The sequence below is a fragment of the Centrocercus urophasianus genome, unplaced genomic scaffold (assembly GCF_019232065.1).
Source record: "Centrocercus urophasianus isolate 14NV4802_14NV808 unplaced genomic scaffold, USGS_Curo_1.0 seq_615, whole genome shotgun sequence".
NCBI classification, from domain to species: Eukaryota; Metazoa; Chordata; class Aves; order Galliformes; family Phasianidae; genus Centrocercus; species Centrocercus urophasianus.
The window spans coordinates 26,201-46,231 of NW_024885217.1; the positions used below are offsets into that span (position 1 = coordinate 26,201).

The 20,031-nt window shown below is 60.4% G+C and overlaps 1 protein-coding gene across 1 annotated transcript in view; it reads right to left on the reverse strand.

Moving 5' to 3' along the window:
• The window catches only part of UNC13A (unc-13 homolog A), a gene marked incomplete at its 5' end in the record, with an annotated part of 23,660 nt that extends 3,748 nt beyond the window's left edge, over positions 1 to 19,912 (reverse strand). Inside the window, 37 exons of the mRNA XM_042836543.1 lie at positions 264 to 293; positions 1,006 to 1,044; positions 2,805 to 2,810; positions 4,061 to 4,184; positions 4,506 to 4,658; positions 4,746 to 4,834; positions 5,048 to 5,125; positions 5,358 to 5,441; positions 5,590 to 5,733; positions 5,824 to 5,920; positions 6,010 to 6,136; positions 6,299 to 6,384; positions 6,673 to 6,806; positions 6,970 to 7,104; positions 7,183 to 7,272; positions 7,365 to 7,433; positions 8,917 to 9,079; positions 9,222 to 9,385; positions 9,469 to 9,584; positions 9,777 to 9,946; positions 10,076 to 10,217; positions 10,575 to 10,802; positions 11,281 to 11,500; positions 11,798 to 11,869; positions 11,957 to 11,962; positions 12,729 to 12,816; positions 13,664 to 13,713; positions 14,405 to 14,498; positions 15,865 to 16,425; positions 17,759 to 17,884; positions 18,249 to 18,459; positions 18,549 to 18,584; positions 18,730 to 18,784; positions 18,977 to 19,050; positions 19,127 to 19,250; positions 19,454 to 19,571; positions 19,813 to 19,912. Of these exons, the coding sequence (XP_042692477.1) occupies positions 264 to 293; positions 1,006 to 1,044; positions 2,805 to 2,810; positions 4,061 to 4,184; positions 4,506 to 4,658; positions 4,746 to 4,834; positions 5,048 to 5,125; positions 5,358 to 5,441; positions 5,590 to 5,733; positions 5,824 to 5,920; positions 6,010 to 6,136; positions 6,299 to 6,384; positions 6,673 to 6,806; positions 6,970 to 7,104; positions 7,183 to 7,272; positions 7,365 to 7,433; positions 8,917 to 9,079; positions 9,222 to 9,385; positions 9,469 to 9,584; positions 9,777 to 9,946; positions 10,076 to 10,217; positions 10,575 to 10,802; positions 11,281 to 11,500; positions 11,798 to 11,869; positions 11,957 to 11,962; positions 12,729 to 12,816; positions 13,664 to 13,713; positions 14,405 to 14,498; positions 15,865 to 16,425; positions 17,759 to 17,884; positions 18,249 to 18,459; positions 18,549 to 18,584; positions 18,730 to 18,784; positions 18,977 to 19,050; positions 19,127 to 19,250; positions 19,454 to 19,571; positions 19,813 to 19,912 (4,403 nt within the window). The remainder of the gene's footprint in view (positions 1 to 263; positions 294 to 1,005; positions 1,045 to 2,804; positions 2,811 to 4,060; positions 4,185 to 4,505; positions 4,659 to 4,745; positions 4,835 to 5,047; positions 5,126 to 5,357; positions 5,442 to 5,589; positions 5,734 to 5,823; positions 5,921 to 6,009; positions 6,137 to 6,298; positions 6,385 to 6,672; positions 6,807 to 6,969; positions 7,105 to 7,182; positions 7,273 to 7,364; positions 7,434 to 8,916; positions 9,080 to 9,221; positions 9,386 to 9,468; positions 9,585 to 9,776; positions 9,947 to 10,075; positions 10,218 to 10,574; positions 10,803 to 11,280; positions 11,501 to 11,797; positions 11,870 to 11,956; positions 11,963 to 12,728; positions 12,817 to 13,663; positions 13,714 to 14,404; positions 14,499 to 15,864; positions 16,426 to 17,758; positions 17,885 to 18,248; positions 18,460 to 18,548; positions 18,585 to 18,729; positions 18,785 to 18,976; positions 19,051 to 19,126; positions 19,251 to 19,453; positions 19,572 to 19,812) is intronic.
• Positions 19,913 to 20,031: the final 119 nt, after the last annotated feature.

The following is a 20,031-nucleotide window of genomic DNA, read 5'->3' on the forward strand; positions in this document are numbered from 1 at the left end:
CCCCCCCCCCAGCACCAGCCATTCCAGTCCCCCCCCAGCAACGAGAAACCCCACAAACCACCCCATACCTTTATTTCCTACTGCCCCCATTAACCCTTCGCGGCCCACTCCTGCCTCATTAACCCTTCTCTTGCTGGCCCTGTCCCCCCCATAGGGACGCAGCTGTCACTCAAACGGAGCCCAACGGGACACGGTACAGAGCGGGACCCCCCCACCCCACAGCACATGGGGCAAGGATGGGAGGAGACGAGCTGTGTCCTTACTTCAGTGTGACTGGGCAGCTTCACCCTGCTCTGGAAAAGAAGAGCAAGGGACAGTTACTGGGGGCCCCAGTGGTGAGCGTGCCAGGTCTTAGCCCTATGGAGTGGGCTCGCTGCCCCCCACCTGCGGGGCTGGGTGATGGAAGACTGCACTGAGGCAATGTGGGGCAGGAGGTGCTGTCCTCTATGGGTCACAGCATGGAGACATCGGGGTCAGAAGCTGTGGCAGTGCCAGCACGGCTCTTCGTGGCACTCGGCTTTGGGATATGAGCACTGCGTGGTGTGGGGAGCACCTGGATAGGGGGCGGGCCCCCACGGATGGGGGTCTGCATGGGGAACAGGGAGGTCTGGGGCTCAGTGAACTCTGCGGGGGGTGGGGTGAGAGATCCATGGGATCCCTGCAGCGCCCTGAACCCACCAAGCCCTGCACCCCCAGCAATGGGGTGGGTTTGTGCCCTCCTGTTCCTGCACCCGGTGGGATGCCGCTCCGCGGGCCCCACACCTAACAGCCCACAAACCCACCCACGGGGTAAAGATGGCACAACCTCCCCTTCCCCACAACCAAACACAGACGTGGGGCGCTGCCCCATCCCGCACAGCTCCGGGACAACACGGCACAGAGCCACACCACACCACGCCACATCCAGACAGCACGACAAGAGGAAGCACGGACAGACCCGGCGACCACGGGGCCAAGAGGGCGGCCGCGGGGCGAGGACACACACGGAGCCCACGGGCTATTTACCTTCTCTGTCCCTTTGCCATGTTTTCTCAAGAGCGTGCCCTGTAGAAGCAATGTCAGAGGGTGAGCATTGGGGGACAGCGTGGGATGGGACGTGGAGGGGATGTGGGTAAAGCGAGGGATGCTCCTAAAGGATGGCTGGGGATGATGGGGACAGGTCCCCAGGGGGGTCGGTGGGACACCAGTCCCCGTGGGATGCTGGATGTTGCACCACTGGGGACTGGTACCCGTGGGGGTCAGTGGGACACCGGTCCCCACAGGATGCTGGGCCATTTGTTCCCCACTGGGATGTTGGATGTTGCACCAATGGGGAACTGGTGCCCATTCTGCAACGCTGTACCCGTGGGGTTGGTCCCTGTTGGGATGCTGGGCCAATGAAGAGCTGGTGGTGGTGACTGTGGGATGCCAGGCACAGAGAGGGCTGGTCCCCATAGGATGCTGGGTTTGCAGGGAACTGGTCCCACTGGGGTGCTGGGTCTGATGAGCAACTGTTCCCTGCTGGGACGCTGGTTTAGTGGGACTCTATGGTCTCTATGGGATGCTGGATGTTGTACAGAGAGCTGATCCCAGCGTTGGGATGCTGGACCTGTGGGGGCCTGATTCCTGCTGGGAAGATGGGCTGCTGAGCAACTGGCCCCCACTGGGCTCACAGGGGACTGATTCCTGCTGGGATGCTGGCTCAGGGAGTGCCATGGGATATCAGGCTCGTAGAGGACCGGCCCCATGGATTGCTGGGTCAGTGGGGCACCGGTCTGTCTAGGATGCTGGGCTGATGGGCAACTGGTCCCAGCTGGAATGCTGGATTCGTGGAAGACTGATTTGTGCTGGGATGGAGGTGAGTGCAGGAATGGTCCCATGGGAGGCTGGGCCTGCTGGTCCCCACTGGGAAGCTGGATATTGCACCAGTGGGGAGCTGATCCACCACATTGGGATGCTGGAACTGTGGGGGTTGGTCCTCACTGGGATGCTGGGTCAGTGGGGGACGGATTCCTATTGGGATGCTGGGCCTGTAGAGGACTGGTCCCTGTGGGATGCCATGGGGCCACACGGGGGGCTGTGAGCAGCCTCTGGAAGGAGGAGCCTGGGGTCTGGGGTACCTCTGAATGAGGAGGGAGCATTAGAGGGGGTGGTTGTGTGGGGAGCTTGTGGGGGGTGGGGATGAGTAGCAGGGCTACTAGGAAGGGTTGTGACCTGAGGGGAAACTGAGGCATGGAGCGATGGGGGAGCAGGGGGACCTTGTGTCCTACAGAGGCAGCCCCAGACAGAGCAGAGAGGACAGAAGGAAACCGCTGGGTCCAAGCCGTGCAAGGGACCAGAGCAGTGCCGATCCCACACCCTGCCCAGGGCAGAGCCTCGTGCCTCCTGCCAACCTCCTGGCCAACACCTCGTCTCCCAGCTGCTCCTCTCTGCAGGCAGTGAACGCCTCTGCCCTCAGCCCCCACTGCGCCCACAGCCCGGCCAGACCCCATGGGGAAACTGAGGCACGCGGGGTGCAGAGCAGCCCTGCCCACCCTGATCCCACAGCCAGTGTCCCTGTCCCACCCCAAAACAGAGCAAGATGACGGGGTCAGCTCGGCTGTCCCCAAACACGTGGCGCTGCCCGTTGCCATCCCCTCTCCACGCTGACTCCAAATCCAGGCGCCCTGAATCCGTCCAACCCCAAATCCCCACTGGGGTCGGTGTCAAGCGGGCAGTGAGGGGACGGGCAGAGCACGGGCAGCCACACGGGACAGGAACCGGAGAGGCCAGGACCGACACACAGCGGACAGACAGACAGACAGACATGGAGCCGCCGTACTTACAATCATCTGCCATTGAGAGGCGAGCGGAGCAAGTGGAGAGAACAACCGTGACATGAGTGTCCCCATCAGATGTGAGGTGGTGCCCAGTGCCAGACCCCTGCCCATCACATCATGGTCCTCCTGACCCCATCCCCCCCACCCCCACCTTCCCTGCTGCAGCGGGGACGCAGCCTCAGCCCCACACTTCCAAGGCTGGCAAACATCATCCAGAGGGGCATCAAACCGTCTGCATGTCCCTGTCACTGCCCCATGGCAGAGCTATGTGTGGTGGGATGGGGACAAGGACCGGGATGGGGGCAGAGCCAGCAGCACAGGCGCACCACAGAGCCCCGCAGCCCTGCTGAGGTGGCTCCAGGTAGGAGCCCCATCCCAGCTCTGTGACAGTGACAAAACCCTGGGGCCACACAATTTGGGGGCATCCCCATCCCTGCCCAAGAACCCCACGTTGCTGTGTGTGGGGAGGACAGACGCAGCACTGTGACACAGAGACTGCAGAAATCTTCTCTCCATGCAAGATCCATTGCTGGGCTTCACACCCATCCCTGTGTCACCCCATCCCTGTGTCACTCCATCCCTGTGTCACCCCATCCCTGTGTCACCCCATCCCTGTGTCACTCCATCCCTGTGTCACCCCATCCCTGTGTCACCCCATCCAAACGGTGCCAGACCCATGGCAAGGCCTCCTCTATCCGCAACACCTCCACATTCATTTTGGATGGAGGGAAGGATGGGAGGACACGGCTGGATGCTTCCTGATGCCACCATGGCAGGAAGGTGGCACTCCAGCAACATGGAACCAGAACCTACAGCCCTGGGATTGAGAGTCCCAAGCTCTGCTGACTGAGCTACCAGGCTCTAACACCAACACCAACTTTAACTCACCCCAGCTACCCAAAACCTAACCCTAACCTGAACCCTTAACTTCAGTCCCAACCTTAACTCTAACCAAACCCAAATCCTAACCCGTAAGCCTAAATCTAACCCCTGATCCCAACCCTAAACCCAACCCCTGGATCCCAGCTATCACCCTAACCCCAGTGCTATCCCTAACCCCAATTCCAACCTAATCCCTGACCCTGACCCTAACTCCAGCCCCAAACTTTACATCTCAGGTGGCCATCCCTTCCTCTGTCCTCTCCCCAGCCATGAGCTGGGGACACATCTGGGGAGGCCACCAACTCCTGTGCCCCATCACAGATCCAGCAGTGCCCTGTGTGGCTGCAGCTCCGTGTTCCCCACCCCGTCCCATCACTCACCGTCTGGTCGGTGAGCGGTGGCAGCACGATGGTTTTCTCCATGGTGTTCATCACCAGCTTCCAGAGCTCCTTCAGCACGCGCTTCAGCACCGTCTTCTCGCAGATCTTGGCGAAGAGTGTCAGGCTGCAGGGTGGGAATGAGGTTGACAACCCTGCACGGCACCCCAGTGCCACCCCGTGCACAGCCAACCCGACCCTATCGGCTTTCCGTGCTTCAAACTTGGGGACACGGGGTCTGGAGGTCATGGCTGATGTCCCAGCATGGCATCCCAACTCCATCCCATGCACACCAGCTCAATCCTACTGGTCCTCTGTGTTTCAAAGTCGGGGACTCAAGGTCTGGAGGTCATGGCTGATGTCCCAGCATGGAATCCCCATGTCACTTCATGCACGGCCACCCAACCCTACTGGTCCTTCCTGTTGGGGACATGGGGGTCCCACTCACTTGCTGTCCAAGAGGTCCATGATGGGCTGCAGGACGTTGTCAGCATCCTGTGCCACGCTGCTGCAGGTGCTGGCGGGGACATTGCCGGTGCCCTTCACCTGGCTCAGGATGTCCCCCATCTGCTTAACGCATTCCTCGATGTGGGGCTGGAAGCTGAGGATGGCAGTGGCCAGGGGGGGTCAGTTCTCCCCCATAGAACCCCCAGCACAGCCACGATCCTCAGATCCCGTGCCCCCTCACCTGGTGGCAAACACTCGGCTCAGCTCATCCAGGACGTTGTTGAGCTTCACCTGCAGCTCCTTTAGGATGTCACTGGCTTCTGTGTCCAGCTTGGGGGGGGGGAGGGGGACAATTTGGGGCAGATATCAGATCCCCCCAGCCCAACGCTGGGGGTTCTCTGTGTGCCCCACATTCATCCCTGGGCAAGGTCTGGTACGGTGCCATGGGGTAACCCATGCAGAAATGAGGAAGTGGGGACCACTCCAGGGAGAAAAGCTCCATCCCCTCCCCATGCCCCCCACCCTGACACCCCCACTACGCACCTCCTTCCCCCCCATGGCCTCAAACATCTTCTCCAGCTGGACGCGGAGCTGCTGGATGTTGTTCATCAGGATGCAGGGCTGTAGGGGCAGGATTTGGGGTCAGCACCAGTGCTCACGGTTGCAACGGCCCCACGGAGCCCCCCCTCCCACACAGGGTCACTGCAGCCCCGTGGCACTGGGATATATTTTGGAGACCTCCATCAGACAGCAAGACTGAGGATGTGGGTCATGGGGGCCGCAGTGGAGCTAAGTGATAATCAAGTGACAGCCACGGCGTGGGGACAGCACGAGCAGAAGGGAGGTACATCACCACTTTCTCCTTCTCCTTGGAGCAGTATGAGGCAAAATCCTTGGAGATGATCTCGGCGTACTGCAGCAGCACGTTGCTGATGGTCTGCGCCCAGAGGAAGGAGGGAGAGAAGGAGATGTGAGTCCCACAGCGGCGATGGAACCCCAGGAGCACGGTGCAGTTGGGGAAGGAGTCGTGGTGGGGAAATGCCAAGCGGCGCAGTGAGGGTGTGAGACCCCTTCCAGGTGCCCACCTTGGCGAACCTCCGCATGTAGTGCCCGACAATCTGCGGGTCGGGGCACTCGAGTTTCTTGATGATCTCAAAGCTCTGGTTGAGCTGGGAGAAGACGTCCACCACGGAGCAGGAGAAGAGCGCGTGCTCCGACGTCTGCTGGAACTGCGGGGAGAATCAGGGGGGCATTGGGGTGAGGGGCTCATGGCCCCGTGCGCGCACACAGGGATGGCATCCCGTGCCCATTGGCCTCACCCCGTCCTTCTTGTCGCGCTCCAAAGCTCCGTGCAGGAAATCCCGCGACACCTCCTCATTCTCATCCAACCATTGGATAACAAAGGGCTCAAACCATCTGCAACGGGTGCACGGTGAGAGCAGAGAGCGCGGGGGCACAGCATGGGTCTGTGTCACAGAATGCCCACCCCCAGGAGCTGCACTCACGCAGGGTACTCCGGGACGCGGCTCTTGAAGGAGGGCAGCTCGGTGACGTACTCGTTGTACAGCCACTTCACCTTGAAGTGCAGGTTCATGTAGTCTGCGCTCTTGCACAGGCGGTGCTTGTCGTGCTCTGCGTGGGGAAAGCGAGAGCAGGGCGGTCTCATCCAGCCCCAAACCTCTGGGAGTTGGCGGGGGGGGGGAGTTGGGTGACTCCAGAAATGATGGGGAGAAGACGGGAGGGTGCTGAGGAGGGGTGAAAGGGGATGGCCGTGCTGTTGGACGTGGCGCTCACCCTCCATCGCGTACTTCATGTCCTGGGCAAAGAGGTTCCACATCACCTCGGCGCTGATCTTCCCCACATTCAGCTCCTGGGGGAACCTGGGGTGGGAAGGATCCCACAAAGGATTGGAGAGGTGAACTCCAACCTCTGTCCGTCGCATGCAGCTTGGAAGCCAACTCCAGCCTTTGCCCATCACACGATTTATCGAGGCCAACCCCAACCTCTGTCCATCACACACAGCCTGGAGAGCCAACCCCAAACTCCCCCCCACTGTTTTCCTATTGGTAGCATGGCTGTTACACCCCGCGTCCAAAATCAACCTGACTGGCACCGCCTGACCCTGAGCGCCCCTTTTCCTATTGATCAGTGATCAATTGCTTACTCACTGGTTCAGGCAGGGCGTGTAGGAGTTCTTGTCCTCCTCAATAATGGACACAATCAGGGTGATGAGCTTGGACCAGAAATCCAGGTTTTTGATGCTGGGCCCCTGTTCTTCGGGGGGCACCTCGCCTTTCTTGTTCTGGAGCAACAGGGATGCAGGGGGAGCTTTGGTTACCCATTGGTTTCCCACCGGTCACCCATTGACCCCACTGAGGTCACCACTGAGGGGAGCACAGGGGAGCATTGCTAGGAGAAGGGAAGGAGAAGGGATGGATTTGGGGCAGCAGTGGGGTCCCACGCACCGGGTCGGTCTGGTACTCGCGGCTGTAGAGCTCGTGGCAGTTGTTGAAGATGTATTCGTAGGTGGAGTTGAGGCATGCCTTCACGCAGTCCTTCACCACCTGGCTGGCTCGGGGTGGGCTCTGCAGCTCCTGGACCTGTGTGGGATGGCAGCAGGGCTGCAGCAGGGCCAGCAGCCCCCACCCCAAAGCTGCCGATGCGGAAGGAGAAAATACCTTCATCCGGAAAAAGGTGATGCTGGTCAGCAAGTCCACTGTGGACTTGAGGTCCTGCAGCCTCTCAGGACTGCTGGCAGGGAAGTTGTTCTGCCAAGGGGGGGAGAGAAGAGTCACACGTTGGGGGGTGAGAGCGGACCCTATTGCCAGGGTGGGGAAACTGAGGCACAGCAGTGCCTTACCCGGTACATGGAGAGGTCGATGCGCAGCGAGTTGTGCAGCTGGTCGAGGAGTTTGACGAAGCGCTCTTTCTGCAGAGAGACGCCCCGGGGACGGGTGAACGGGGGGACGGAGGTGGGGGCCGCCCCCTCCCCGCTGCGCCCGTACCCCAACCCTCTCATTTCTGTCCTACTGTCCTGTCATCCTTCTGTCCTGACGTCCTGCTGGCCCTCCCACCTCCACCAGCCCTGTGGTTGGGGCAGCCCATGCTCCCTGGGGCTGGCTGGCATCTCTCGGTGGCTCCGAGGCACACGCGGTCCTGGCAGAGTGCGGATGGGGACCGCTTGGTGAGGGATGCATTCCTGCATCCCTTCAGCTCTCTCTGGAGCAGGATGGGGAACCCTGCCCTCCCTGGGCTCGGAGCAGAGCATGGAGCGTGTTGTAGGATTGCTCCTCCCAGTGGTTCAGCCCCAAAGAGAGAAGAAAAAAAGAGCGTGGGGAGAGCAGTTTGGGGTGCTGCATTTCCAGCTTCGAGGTTGAGCTGTTTCAAGACAAACCAAGGGGGATCCTGGGAGTCAGATGCTCCTGGGGCTCCTTGGAGTCTGCCCAGGCTGCATGGATGGAACACCATGGGCTGATGATTCCCTTGGGGGATGAGTGGCTTTAGGGCATAAATTCATCTCCCAACCATGGGGTGAAGGGATGCCGACCCACACTGGGCTGCAAACATGGCACCTGAGCTGGAGGCAAAGCAACTGCTTTGCTCCAAATGGAGAAGCACTTTGGGTGCAGCTATGCTGGGGGGGTTGGACACCCCCCTGTCGGCCGCATCGGGGCCGGGCTGTCCTGCAAACCTTCGGAGCCGCGCTCGGTCCCCGGCACCCAACGGCTGCAGCGCGCTTAAATCGGACCCGCCAGGTGCTCGGGGATAAAGCGGCGCGGCCGGGCACTTTAGGACCCAACCTTTAGGCTCTCTAAAAAAAGAGAAAGAAACAAAGTTTTTAAAACCCTCCACGTTAAGAGAAAAAGGTGTTGTTGTTGTTTTTTTTTCTTTCCTGTGGTCTCCTCCTGCCGCACGGCTCTCGCTACCCTTCGCCCTAACCGAGGCTGGGCTCCGACCCCATAGCGCCCGCACAGGGGGACGCAGGGGCAGCTGGGGTGGGAGCACAGCCCCCTCCTCACCCGTGTCCCCGTGGGCGCACCCATCCCCGGAGCAAACTCAGTGTGCCACCCATGGGTGCTGGCACAGCTGGGTGAGTTTGCGGCGGTTTGGGATCGCGCCCGGTGCGCGTGGGGCCGTGCGAAGCTCCCTCTTGGCACTGGCGTTGTGAACTGCATTGCCACCCCAGCGATTGCACTTCAACCCAGCCGGAGTAATGTGAGCAATTTTCCACTTTCTCCAGCAGGAAATTTCCGTCCCATAATCCAAGAGAGGGATGAATTTTGGTGCCCAAACCCCACTGCCCCGTGCCGTCGGGTTGGGAGCTGCCTTGCACGGCCCCATTTGCCCCTTTTTTTTGCCCCCCACCCCCTCCCCAGAGAAGAGAGAAGAAGAAGGAAGGATTGTTTACGCACCATCGGACTTACCCCGAAATTGGAAGCGGCAAAGCGGTCGGAGGCAGAGACGTTGGTGGAGGCTGTGGTGTGGGCATAGTAAGCGTTGATGTTGGCCAGCAGGGTGCTCATCACTGCCGGCACCCCTGGGCACATGTATTTGGAGGACAGGCAAGCAAAGTGCCTGGGGGAAGAAGTGGGAGACGTGCTGCTTGTCTGGGGGGCACACATTGGGAATGGGATGTTGGAGTAGGTGGGGATGTGCGCACACGTGCACCAAGGGCAAGGCCAGGATGCAAAGGGCAGCAGGGCAGCAAAGGACTCACGTCATGGCCTGGTAGATGGATTCCACCCCATAGCGCATGGCAAACTCATCCACGATCTCCTGTGCCGTCTCATCAAAGTAAACCTTCCAGGCGTCGTCCCCTTTGGCGTCGGGGATCTTCACCACTCCGTTGTTTTGTAAATCCGTCACGAAGTGGAAAAGGTTCTGGGGGCACAGACGAGGGTCCCGTTACAGCTCCGGGCTCGGGGGCAGCACGGTGCGGGTGATGGGGTCCACGTGGTGCTCACCTCGTGCAGACACGTGTACTGCACGTGGTAGGGGGCCACCTTCTCCTCGCCCTTGATCTCCACGCTGATGTGCAGCCGGATGGCTCCCGACACAGCCGACTTGTCCGTCCGCTTGTCTAGGGGGGCACCGAAAGCGTGAGACCCCCAGAGCAGCCCCAAAACCGCCCCATTGCAGAGGGTCCAGGGCACAATGGGACCCCTCTCAGTGCCTCAGTTTCCCCATGATCCCAATAGGAAACGATGCTTTTGGCAGCATCCCCCTCCCCTTCGCAGCAGGCTGAGGGTTGCGCCCCCAGCACAGCACTCACCCAGGTTGTACCAGACGTCCATCTCCCCACTCAGTGTCCGCACCTCGATGATGGTTTGGCCCAGGAAGTCGTCGGACTCCCTCTTGAAGCGCTGCTTGACGCGGGATTTGATGTCATCATCCTCATCCCAGACACGGACTTTGATGCGGTCGGAGGAGTTATGGCACTCACTGCAGGGAGAGGGGGTGGGACCAGGATGAGTGGGGAAATGTGCCTCAGTTTGCCCCAAACCAGGGAGAGCCCCGTCTCCTATGGACCCCCGGCCTGACAGCTCCCTGCCACCCCACCACCCGACTTACAAATGGAAATTTTCCTCCCAGACCGGGTTGAGATTGCCATAGATGGTTTTAGTCCTTTTTTTTGTCTTTCCAACCTGGACGGTCACATAGGGGTCACTGGAGCCCGTCTTATCCTTTGCTTGCAGGCCCTGGGCACAAACCACTGCAGCAAGGCATGGCACAGTGTGGCACATGCAGCCATCCACCCCAATCACATGTGGCACAGAGGAGAGAACAAACAAAGAGCAAAGTCAGCGCTGCAACCATGCTGAGGTCCCCACGCTGAGCACCCAGTGTCCCCATGGCACCCCCTAAATCCTCTCTGCAGGACGAGGAGGCTGGGACGCACAGTGTCCTTGTGCATAGGGACGGTGACATCTCCAAGGACTGGAGCTGTTGCATCCCCCTCTCACCCCAAGTGCTGTAGCTTATAGGGGATGCAGCTGGGAGAGAGCTGTGCCCACAGGGATGTCCCACAATGGGAGCAGCAGGGATGCGGCGTCCCCACGGGGTGACGTACCCGTGATGCTGATCTTGGCCGACCACTTGGAGGTGCCATCCAGGACGCTCTGCTTCACAGCCTTCATCTGCTGCGTGTGCGTGGTCTTGGTGACCCCAAACACCTCCTGGATCAGCTCGAAGATCTCCGGCTTGTTGCGCTCGCGGATCTTCATGCGGTCTTTCAGCACCATGATGATGTTCTGCGTGCGATCCTCAGCTCCGTGCTTGGAGCTCTTCTCCGCCGCCCCTGGGGGAGGGCAGCGGCAGGTGGCACAGCGGGGACAGATCACAGAATCACCATAGACTCATAGAACGCCTTATTGGAGGGGACATCAAAGCCCATCCAGCTCAACCCCCTGCTGTGGGCTGGGTGCCCCCCACCAGATCAGGCTGCAATCACGTCTCCCCAGAGCCAAACACACCCAGCTCATCAGCTGCTCTCCACAGCAGAGGAGCTCCGCACTCTGAGCATCCTCACGGCCCTCCCCCTCCCCCAGCTCCACGTCCCTCCTGCGCTGGTACTGCAGCTGGGGCCTCACGAGGGCAGAGCAGAGGGAACAGTCCCTTCTCTGCCCACTGCCCCCAGTCCTGGAGAGCTTTACCCGACTCCCACATCCGTGCCGCTCACCCCAAGCACACGGCAGGACCCCACCTCCCACATCACTGCCGCCTCCCTCCGTTCCACCCCACAGCGGTACGGGGTGGGGAAGCAGACGATGGCTCACTCTGCAGGCAGTCAGCGTTGAGCAGGTCCTGGCACTTCTCGTGGCACTTGACCCCGCACTCGGCGCAGCGCATGCCCTGCCGGGCGATGCCCCACAGCAGCCCCTCGCACTCGTAGCAGTAGGTGGGGGTGGTGGCCGTCCACACCTCGAAGTTGTGGGGTGTGGTGCAGGAGATGGGGTACACTAAGGCTTGCAGGGTCTTCTTGTAAACATGGTTTTTCTGGGGAACGGGGGGAAGAGAGAGGGAGAAAAGCTCCTGAGTTAGAGTGGTGGCCACATGGAAACTGCCATCCTGACCCCGTTGACGGCCATCCCCATTGCTGCCATCCCAGCCTCTTTGCCCACGACCCCATTGCTGACATCCCAACCCCAACAATTGTGTCCCCATTGCTGCCATCCCAAACCTTTGGGACATGACCCCTTTGTTGCCATCCTGACCCCACTGACCGTGCCCCTCACTATTGCCATCCCAACCCCTTTGACTGCGTCCCCATTGCTGCCACCTCCCAGCACCTACCAGCTCCTCATTGTTCAAGGTGCTGGAGGCCAATGCGGATGTGATTCCCGCTTTCCTGGACTGGACCAAGGACTGTAGGAAAAAAAACAGAGTTCCCAGTCCAGCACAGCCCTTCTCCATAAATCCAAGACCCCTTGAGACCCCTAACAGAGCACTCACCATTGCCTGCAGGCAGCCAGGGCGAGCAGGGAGCAAAAATCCATCATTAGGAGCTACATCACAGCATAACCCCAACCCTAAACCTGCCACGGCCAACCCACAGATCCCCACCCATGGTGCCCACCCCACTGCCAACCACGACCCAACATCCCAAAACCCAGACACTGACACAGCACAGCAGAAGCATCAGCGGCCGCCCCAAGCGGGCTGGGGGCGAGGACAGCACAGGGGGACAGCAGGGTGGGATGGGGCGGAGCTGGGGACAGCATGGGGATGCCCTGGGGAGGGCACGAAGTGTGGGGAGAGGTGGTGAAGGGCACCTAATGGTGGGCACAAAGGGCGTTTGATTGCTGAAATTGGTGTCTTCAGTCACTGGGGAGGTGACAGTGTGGGGACACTGTGAGATAGGGGTTGGGTTGAGGTCCCAGCGAGGGGATGGCACAGCCCATGGTGGCAATGGGGACGGGAGCACAGGGTCCATAAGGGCAGCACTATGGCACCCGTGGCACCACCTGAGCTGAGGTGGGACAGGAAGGGACAGGGGACGCGTCTGTGCTACGTGACACAGGCCGAGACGAGGACGCCGGATGCCTCAGTGTCGGGACCCTGCAGCTCCGTTAAAGGGAAGCACCCTTGGGTGGGCGGCGCCGTCCTCCTGGTCCAGGCCACCCCAAATCCACCTGCGACCCCAAACCCACCCCGCCCCACCAGGAGCAGAGGTCCGGCAGCCCCCAAGGGCGCTCTCCCTTTAACCCCTTCGTCCCGCGCTCACCAGATCGCTGACTAGAGGGAGAGATTTGCGTCCGGGCTTAATGTCGGGCATGCTGTTAATGCAGCGCAGAAACCTTACAGCCGCCCCCCTACAGGCGGGGACGGCCAAGCCAGGTTGGAGGAGAGAGAACAGAGAACACAAGCCATGTTAGAGGCGGCAGCGGGGCGCGGGCGGCGCGGTCCAGCGGGAGCGAAGCCGGCGGCTGTAGGGCGCAAGGTGTTATAGGAGGAACCTCACCAAATCGCTAACTAAAGGGATGGGTTTTCGCTTGCGTATATCCGGCATGCTGTCTATAATGATCAGCCCGCCGCCAGGCCTGCAAGAGAGAGGAGAGTCAGAGGGGGAACGGGGGAGCTGTGGCAGGGAGGGAACCAGGCGCTCCTGGGAGCAGCGCATCCGCCGGGCGCCGGAGCTGTGGGGTGCTGGTGGAAAGATGCGGCTTTCCCCGTCGTATTGAGGTGTTTTCCCTTGGTGTTGCAGTGGGAAAAGCGGTGAAAAGCAGCCCTTGGGGGTGGGCTCAGGGTTTTGGTGCAGAGTGGGGGCTGCTCAGGGGACTTGGGAGCCCCATGGCATCACTCAGGTGTAGCAGGAGGGTTGAGGGAGCTCTGTGTTCCTGACCCACTCACCTCCTCGTCGTCCCCTCCGTGGCTGTTCTTGGGGACGTGGAGCAGTGCCTGGGGACATCTCCAAAGCACTGAGTGACCAGCATCCAGCCCCAAAATCTGCCATCCAACCCCATACAGCCCCCAGACCCAGTATGCAAACCCCAAACTGGGTATCCAACCTGATAATCTGCCATCCAACCTGAAAACCTGTCATCCAGACCCAAAATCTGGCCCCAACCCATGGAGGCCAGTCCCCCACGGCTCTTCCCAGCCCCCCAGAATGCCAATACTGCTGCCATAGAGACAGCCCCACGTTCCATAGGTACTCACCCGCCTTTGAACCAAAGCGATTTCGCTTCTCCATCGCCTTCCCCACGAGCCTGAAAAACATGGGGTGGGCATCACAGACACGGCACTCATCACCTGGGTTGTTGGCCAAAGCCTGGTCCCAAAAGCACAGGGCTAAAAAATGTCATCAAGTAGATACTGTGCAGGGAGAGAGGGAATAAACCGGCCCCAAAAGCTCGGTGTAGGATTCGGGTGGGATGGATGTGCAGAAGTGCAGGTTTGGGGAACATCACTGGGAAGGCACAGCGGATCCAGGGGAGAATGCAGGGATCGGGGTGTGTGTAGGGACCCCCAAAGGAATTCGGGGGGAAAAAAAGGAGGAAAAAGCCAATTGTTCCTCCCTTGTAGGGCGGCCCCTGCACACACGTGGGCACACGGGGAAGGCACACAACGGTTCCATCGGACGTGCTTACCTACAGCCCTCCCCTGCGGGAAGGGAACACGCGAGGGCCATGGTGGTGGAGAACTGAAAAGTGAAGCGGTGGGGAGGGGAATCGCAGCCCCGGGGGGGCGAATCCAGAGCCAAAACAAAAAGAAAAGATGGAGGATGGAGTCTAAAAACAGAACAAAAAAGTGTCAGCGCAAGGCAGGGATGGGGCGAGGGGTGGCACTGGCATGCACACACGTGGTCCTCAGTGTTCCATGACCTTACGGGGCCATCAGTGGGGTCCCCGCTGCCCCCCGGGGTGTGGGTGTTTGTGGGGTGGGAAATGGGGGGCTCACCTCCTGTAGCTGCAGGCAGACTTTGTTGAAGGCTCGCAGCCAGTTGGCTTTGGCTCGCGCTTTGGGGTCCTGCACCTCCGCTTCCACCGGCTCCCTGCAGGGATATGGTGCACTCACTGCCTGCACCATGCTGGGGTCTGGGCATGGTGAGGTGTGGGGATCCCTATGGGTTTTGAGGGAACGTGAACATGGGAAATGCAGTTTTCTAGCTGGGAGAGCTCTGCAAAGGCAGCGGGTCTCAAGCAAAGGCAGAGCCTCCTCCTCTCCCTTGGTGAACCCTGACTTGGCACCCAAGGGAGATGGAAGGATCCAGCCTGGAGCAAAGTGACACTGGTGTGGAGACACATGGATTACGTGTCTTCATCCTTTTTGGAATCATAGGCATGGAATCACAGAATCGTGGAGTCATGGAATCGGAGAATCACGGAATCACAGAGTCACAGTCATGAAATCACAAAGCCATAGAGCCATGGAGTCATGGAATCATAGAGACATGGAGTAATGGAATCACGAAGTCATAGAGCCATAGAATCATGGAATCATGGAGTCACAGAATCATGGAATCATGGAATCAGCGTCATAGAATCATGGAATCATGGAATCAGTCATGGAATCATGGAATCTTGGAATCATGGAATCCTAGAGTCATGGAATTGTAGAGTCATAGAGTTATGGCAGCACGAAGAGTAGAGCCATGGAGTCATGGAATCATGGAGTCATGGAATCATGGAGTCATGGAATCATGGAATTGTGGAATCATATTACCATGGAATCATAGAGTACTAGAATCAGAGTCATGGAATCACAGCCACAGAATCACGGAATCATAGTCATAGAATCATAGAATAATGGCAGCAGAGTCCTAGAGTCATGGAATCACAGAGTCATGGAGACAAAGAATCGTAGAGTCATGGAATGGAGGAACCATGGAATCGTGGAGTCACAGAATCATGCAGTCAGAGAGTCACAGAGTTATGGAAACACAGAATCAGAGTAATAGAGTCACAGAATCATGGAATTACAGAATCGTAGAATGACTTGGGTTGGAAGGGACCTCAAATATCATCCAGTTCCTAGCCCATCTGCTGAGCCAGGCTGTCCTTCGAGCGTTTCCCACCAGCTGGGGCTAAGAGCACCTGCCCAGGGACGGCTTCCAGTTCTTTTCCTCCTCTCTTGCAAAATCCAGATGGGGAGGAAAAGGAGAGGAACACTTTGAGCGCTTTGAACCTGCCAGGATCCCGCAGAGCGCAGCGTGACGCGGCAGTGGGAATGGAGCCCAGGTGAGCTCAGGAGACCCTGCAGGACCTCAGCCCTGTTTGTGGGGGGCCTCAGAATGGGGCAACCATGGGGCTGCCCACAGAATGGGCGCTGCAGGCAGACCCGAACCGAGGGCCACCATCGAGCTGTGTCACCGGTCCACAGCGTCCCCAGGCACGCTTCCGGACAGATCCCCCTCCTACCTGTCATCCTGTTTTGGGGGCTCGGGTTCGGGTGCTGGCTCCTGCACGGGAGCTTCATCTTTCTGCACCTCTGGGGCCTCCTGTGGGGCAGATGTATCCTGCTCCTCCTTCCTCTCCTCCTTCCTCTCTTCCTTCCTCTCCTCTTTCCTTTCCTGCTGCTGTGGCTTCACCTGTGGGACCTGCTGCTGCTGCTGTGGTTTCTGTGGTGTGGGATAGGCGTCACGCTCAGGGGCTTCGTAGGCACCCGGCTCCCGCAGCTCCTCCTCCTCCTCCTCCTCCTCCTCCTCTTCCTCCTTGGGGTAGCCCTCCTCATTCTCACTGTAGTCCTCATTGAACTCTTCCTCCTCCTCCTCCTCCAGGTAGAGGTCATCATCCTCATCCTCCTCCCAGCGTGGCGAATCCTTGCGGTAGCTGACGGAGCTGTGGCAGGAGTGGTAGGAGTCGCCGTCCCTCTCGTCCAGCTCTGAGTCCCTCAGGCTCTCATTCTCGAAGTCCTCGCTCAGCTGGGAGCTGCCTTGGCTCAACTCGGCAGACGAGGCGTAGCGGCTGCTCCCCGTGGGGCTGTGGGGTGAGGGGACAAGGAGAAGGTTCCCGTGGGTCCACGTCGTGGCACCGCCTGCCCCACGTCCCCTCAATCCCAAGGGGGTGGGTGAGGCGGTGTGGAGGGGGCTCCCACCAGGACTGGGTGGGCACTGGGCTCCTTGCACAGGCAGATGAAAACACAGACCCCAGCTTGGATGCTGGGGAGGTTCCTCCCTGACTGTCCCCTCAGCTTGCCCCCGCCATGGGTTGGGCACAGCGTGGCCGTGTGGCGTACAAAGCCAGATCCAGACTCCTGCCCTCCGTCCTCCAAATCTGGCCCCTCACCCCATACCTGATGGCCTGGTGCTCCTGCACCTGTCGTAAACACCCCAAATCCACAGGCAACACCCCTCTAAGTGTGGGCACCACCCCATCTCCAAGTGCATTCCTTTCCGCGGACATCTCACCAAGAGCACCCCTTCTCCAAGGGTACCCCCTCTTATGGTGCACCCCCTCTTCTGTGGACACCCCCTCCTTACAGAGAGCCTTCTTCTCCGAGGGCATCTCCTCTCCTAAAGCATCCTCTCTCCATGGGCACGCCCTCTCCAAATGTACCCCCTTTGTATAGACCAATCATTCCCTTGCTCTGGGGACCTCCCTTTGCTCTTTCTATGGGGCCAGAGCCTTCTCACCACCCCCTCCCCGCTGCCCCCTAACCAGCACCCTACACTCACTGCTACCTGCACCCATGGGTGCAGTTGGGCAGAGGGACTCCATGCACCCCAAGTGCTCCTGGGGGTGAGGTGTCCCAGTGGCCGTGTGGCTCTGGGGACTCACATAAGCACACATGCAGACAGGACAGGGACAGGGACATGCCTAGGAAGAGGCCGACACCACGTCTCCAGCCAGGGCTCGGTGTGGGCGAGGGGGGGCACGGAGAGGGAATGGGGGAAGCAGGGGATGAGGCACTGGGAAGGGACGCTGGGGACACCAAGGGGTGCAGGCATCATCCAGGCTCCTTGAGGAGGGGGCTTGGGGCAGGGGGTGCAGGAGACATGAGTCATGCCTGGCCTGATCCTGGCCCTTGGGGTCTCAAACGGTTGCAGGGAAAGCTCTAGTGTGCAAAGCATCCCCGCGTCACCACGAAGGGGGGCAAGTGGCACCACGACACGTGCTCACCCCCACTGCCAGCTCCAGGAAGAGCAGCAAAAAGGGGCAAAACCCAAAACCCTCCGAACTTCCTCACGCCTCTCCCGCTCTGCGGGGCGAAGCCTCCCTTGCCGGGACTGGTGTTGGCCTCACCGCGGCTGCAAGGAGCGAGCACAGCACTGTGCGAGGACGGCACACGGCACACAACGAGGTGACGACCCACCTATCCGATAGGTCTAGGGACCGCCTGCTCTCAAGGGAAGGCTGGCGGCTGGTCCGCCTGCTGGACCCCGAAGCAGACTCAGCGTCGCTGCGCCCGTTTGGGGCAGAATCTACGCTACTGTAGCGTCTGCCGGGGAGGAGAGGAAGAGGAAGAGGATGGTCAGAGAAGTCCCACCACCGCCCGTCACCGCGCCGTCAGCTGGGGATGTTGCCTTGGGGGGCTGCGCTGTGTGCTGTGACCTCAGGGCTCGTCCCCTCCTGCCCTACGGCCACGTTGGGTTTTGGGGTCAGTGGTGGGGGCGGAGAAGGGGGGGTTTGAGCCCACAGAGCTTGGAAACTCCTCCATCCATCTCCAGCAACGAGGAGAGGCTCAGGGCTGGCACCCTCCTCTTCCTCACCTCTCCGCCAAGCACGATTCCCCTCTGCCACCCCGCTGACCTCGGGGTGGGAACAGCGGGCGCTGGGGGGGGTTTGCTGGCTACCAGGGCTACCTGACGGGCCGCTGGTCTGAGTAGTCCATCTCGTAGCTCTGCATGGAGTCGGTGTAGGAGTCGCGGGAGCTCTGCTGCTGGTGCCTCATGGGGTATTGGTGCACCGAGGCGTTGGGCTGCGAGGTGGTGTAGTAGGGTGGGGGGATGCTGTTGCTGGTCTCGCTGCGGTAATCGCTGTCCCGGTCATCCACCGTGCTGTCGGGATCATCGTCTGCAAGGGGGTGCCGTGAGCGGGATGGGAAACCCCAAAGCCACCCCCGGTGCGTCCCTATATGTGTGGGAGGAGGTAGGGATACTCACTCTGCTGCTCTCCCCAGCCGAAATAATTCCAGTTGCCTACAAAGAAAAGGGGCAGAGGGGGGTCAGGGTGGCGGTGGGGCAGCACCAGGAGCTGCTCCTCCCCGGTGTGGTGGCACTGGGATGGGTTGGGGACAGTGCCTGGCAGTGATCATGATGGCACCAAGCTGCGCTGTGCACTTACAGCACTGGGAGCCGTGCACGGGCAGTGGCTTCTCCTGCTCCTCCTGGAAGGCATACTGGGGGGGGGGGGGGGGAAGGCACCATAGGGGGGGGCGGCACCCCCCCCCCCCCCCCCGCCCCCCCCCCCGGGCCCCCCCCCCCCCCCCCCCCCCCCCCCGCCCCGGGGGGGGGCGCCCCCCACAAGGACATGAGGGCTGACTGCAGCCCCCCCAGCCCTGCCCAACCCCTGTGCTGGGCGCCCCCCTTACATCATCCTGGTCCCGCATGGCGTTGAGCTGCTCCAGCTTCTTTGCCCAATACCTCGCCTCCTCCTCGGGGATGTCTGGAAGGAGAGAAACCCCCATAGGTGCCCAGAACAGCCCCGGAGCACGGGGTTGGGGTGAGGAGGGGTCACCCACCCAACGGCAGCTCAAAGCGGGTGTCCAGGAGGATGCGGTGGAAGGTGGGGTCCTTAGTGCCTGAAATCTCATTGTCAGTCATAATGACCTGCGAGTCGAGGGTCAGCCATTCCCCAGGGCCCTCCTGTGGGAAAAGGGGGCTCAGGGGGGGCACCAGGACACCCCAGCACCCGAGCGAGCCAAGCCTTCCACTGTGGGGTGTCACTGCAGAGCTAGTCAACACCCCAAATCAAGGAGTTTCCCCTCCATGCAGAGATGGGGAAGCCACCCAGGGGGATGTGCCCATGTGCCCATGTCCCTTGGGCTGTAACTCTGGGGGGGTCCTACCTCGTTGGACTGCCGGATGGTGCGCAATGGGATCCACACCGTCCCCACCATGGTGTCCCAAATCAGGCCCTTGTTCCACACCTCCACTGTCAGGCCCAGGTCCAAGCGATTGATCTCACTATGGGATGGGGGAGAAATTGGGGTCACCACCTCCCCATCTGCCCCTCCGTCCCCCAGGGCTCAGCTGGGGCTGATGTCAGAGGGAGAAGCAGGGGTGGGGGGGACCCTGAGGATGAAGGGAGCAGTGGGGTGGGGGGATCCCGGGGTCCACAGGTGAATGATGCAAGGAGAAGCATGAGGTCCCTATGGGGTACAGGGAACAGTGGGGCAGGGGTCCCTGTTGGGGTGGGGGCACTCACAACATGAAGTCCTGCTCCCAGGCAGGCAGATTGCCCCGCACTGCGATGGTGGTACTTTTGACATTCTGCACCTTCAGCGTCACATAGGTGTTGAACTTCTCTGCGGGAGCAAAGCAGAGGGTGAAGGGACCACCCTGTGCCCCCCCCAACCCACCCCCGGCTGTGACCCCCATGGTCCTACCCAGGGAACCCCTATCTCTCTCCCCCCCACCCCACACA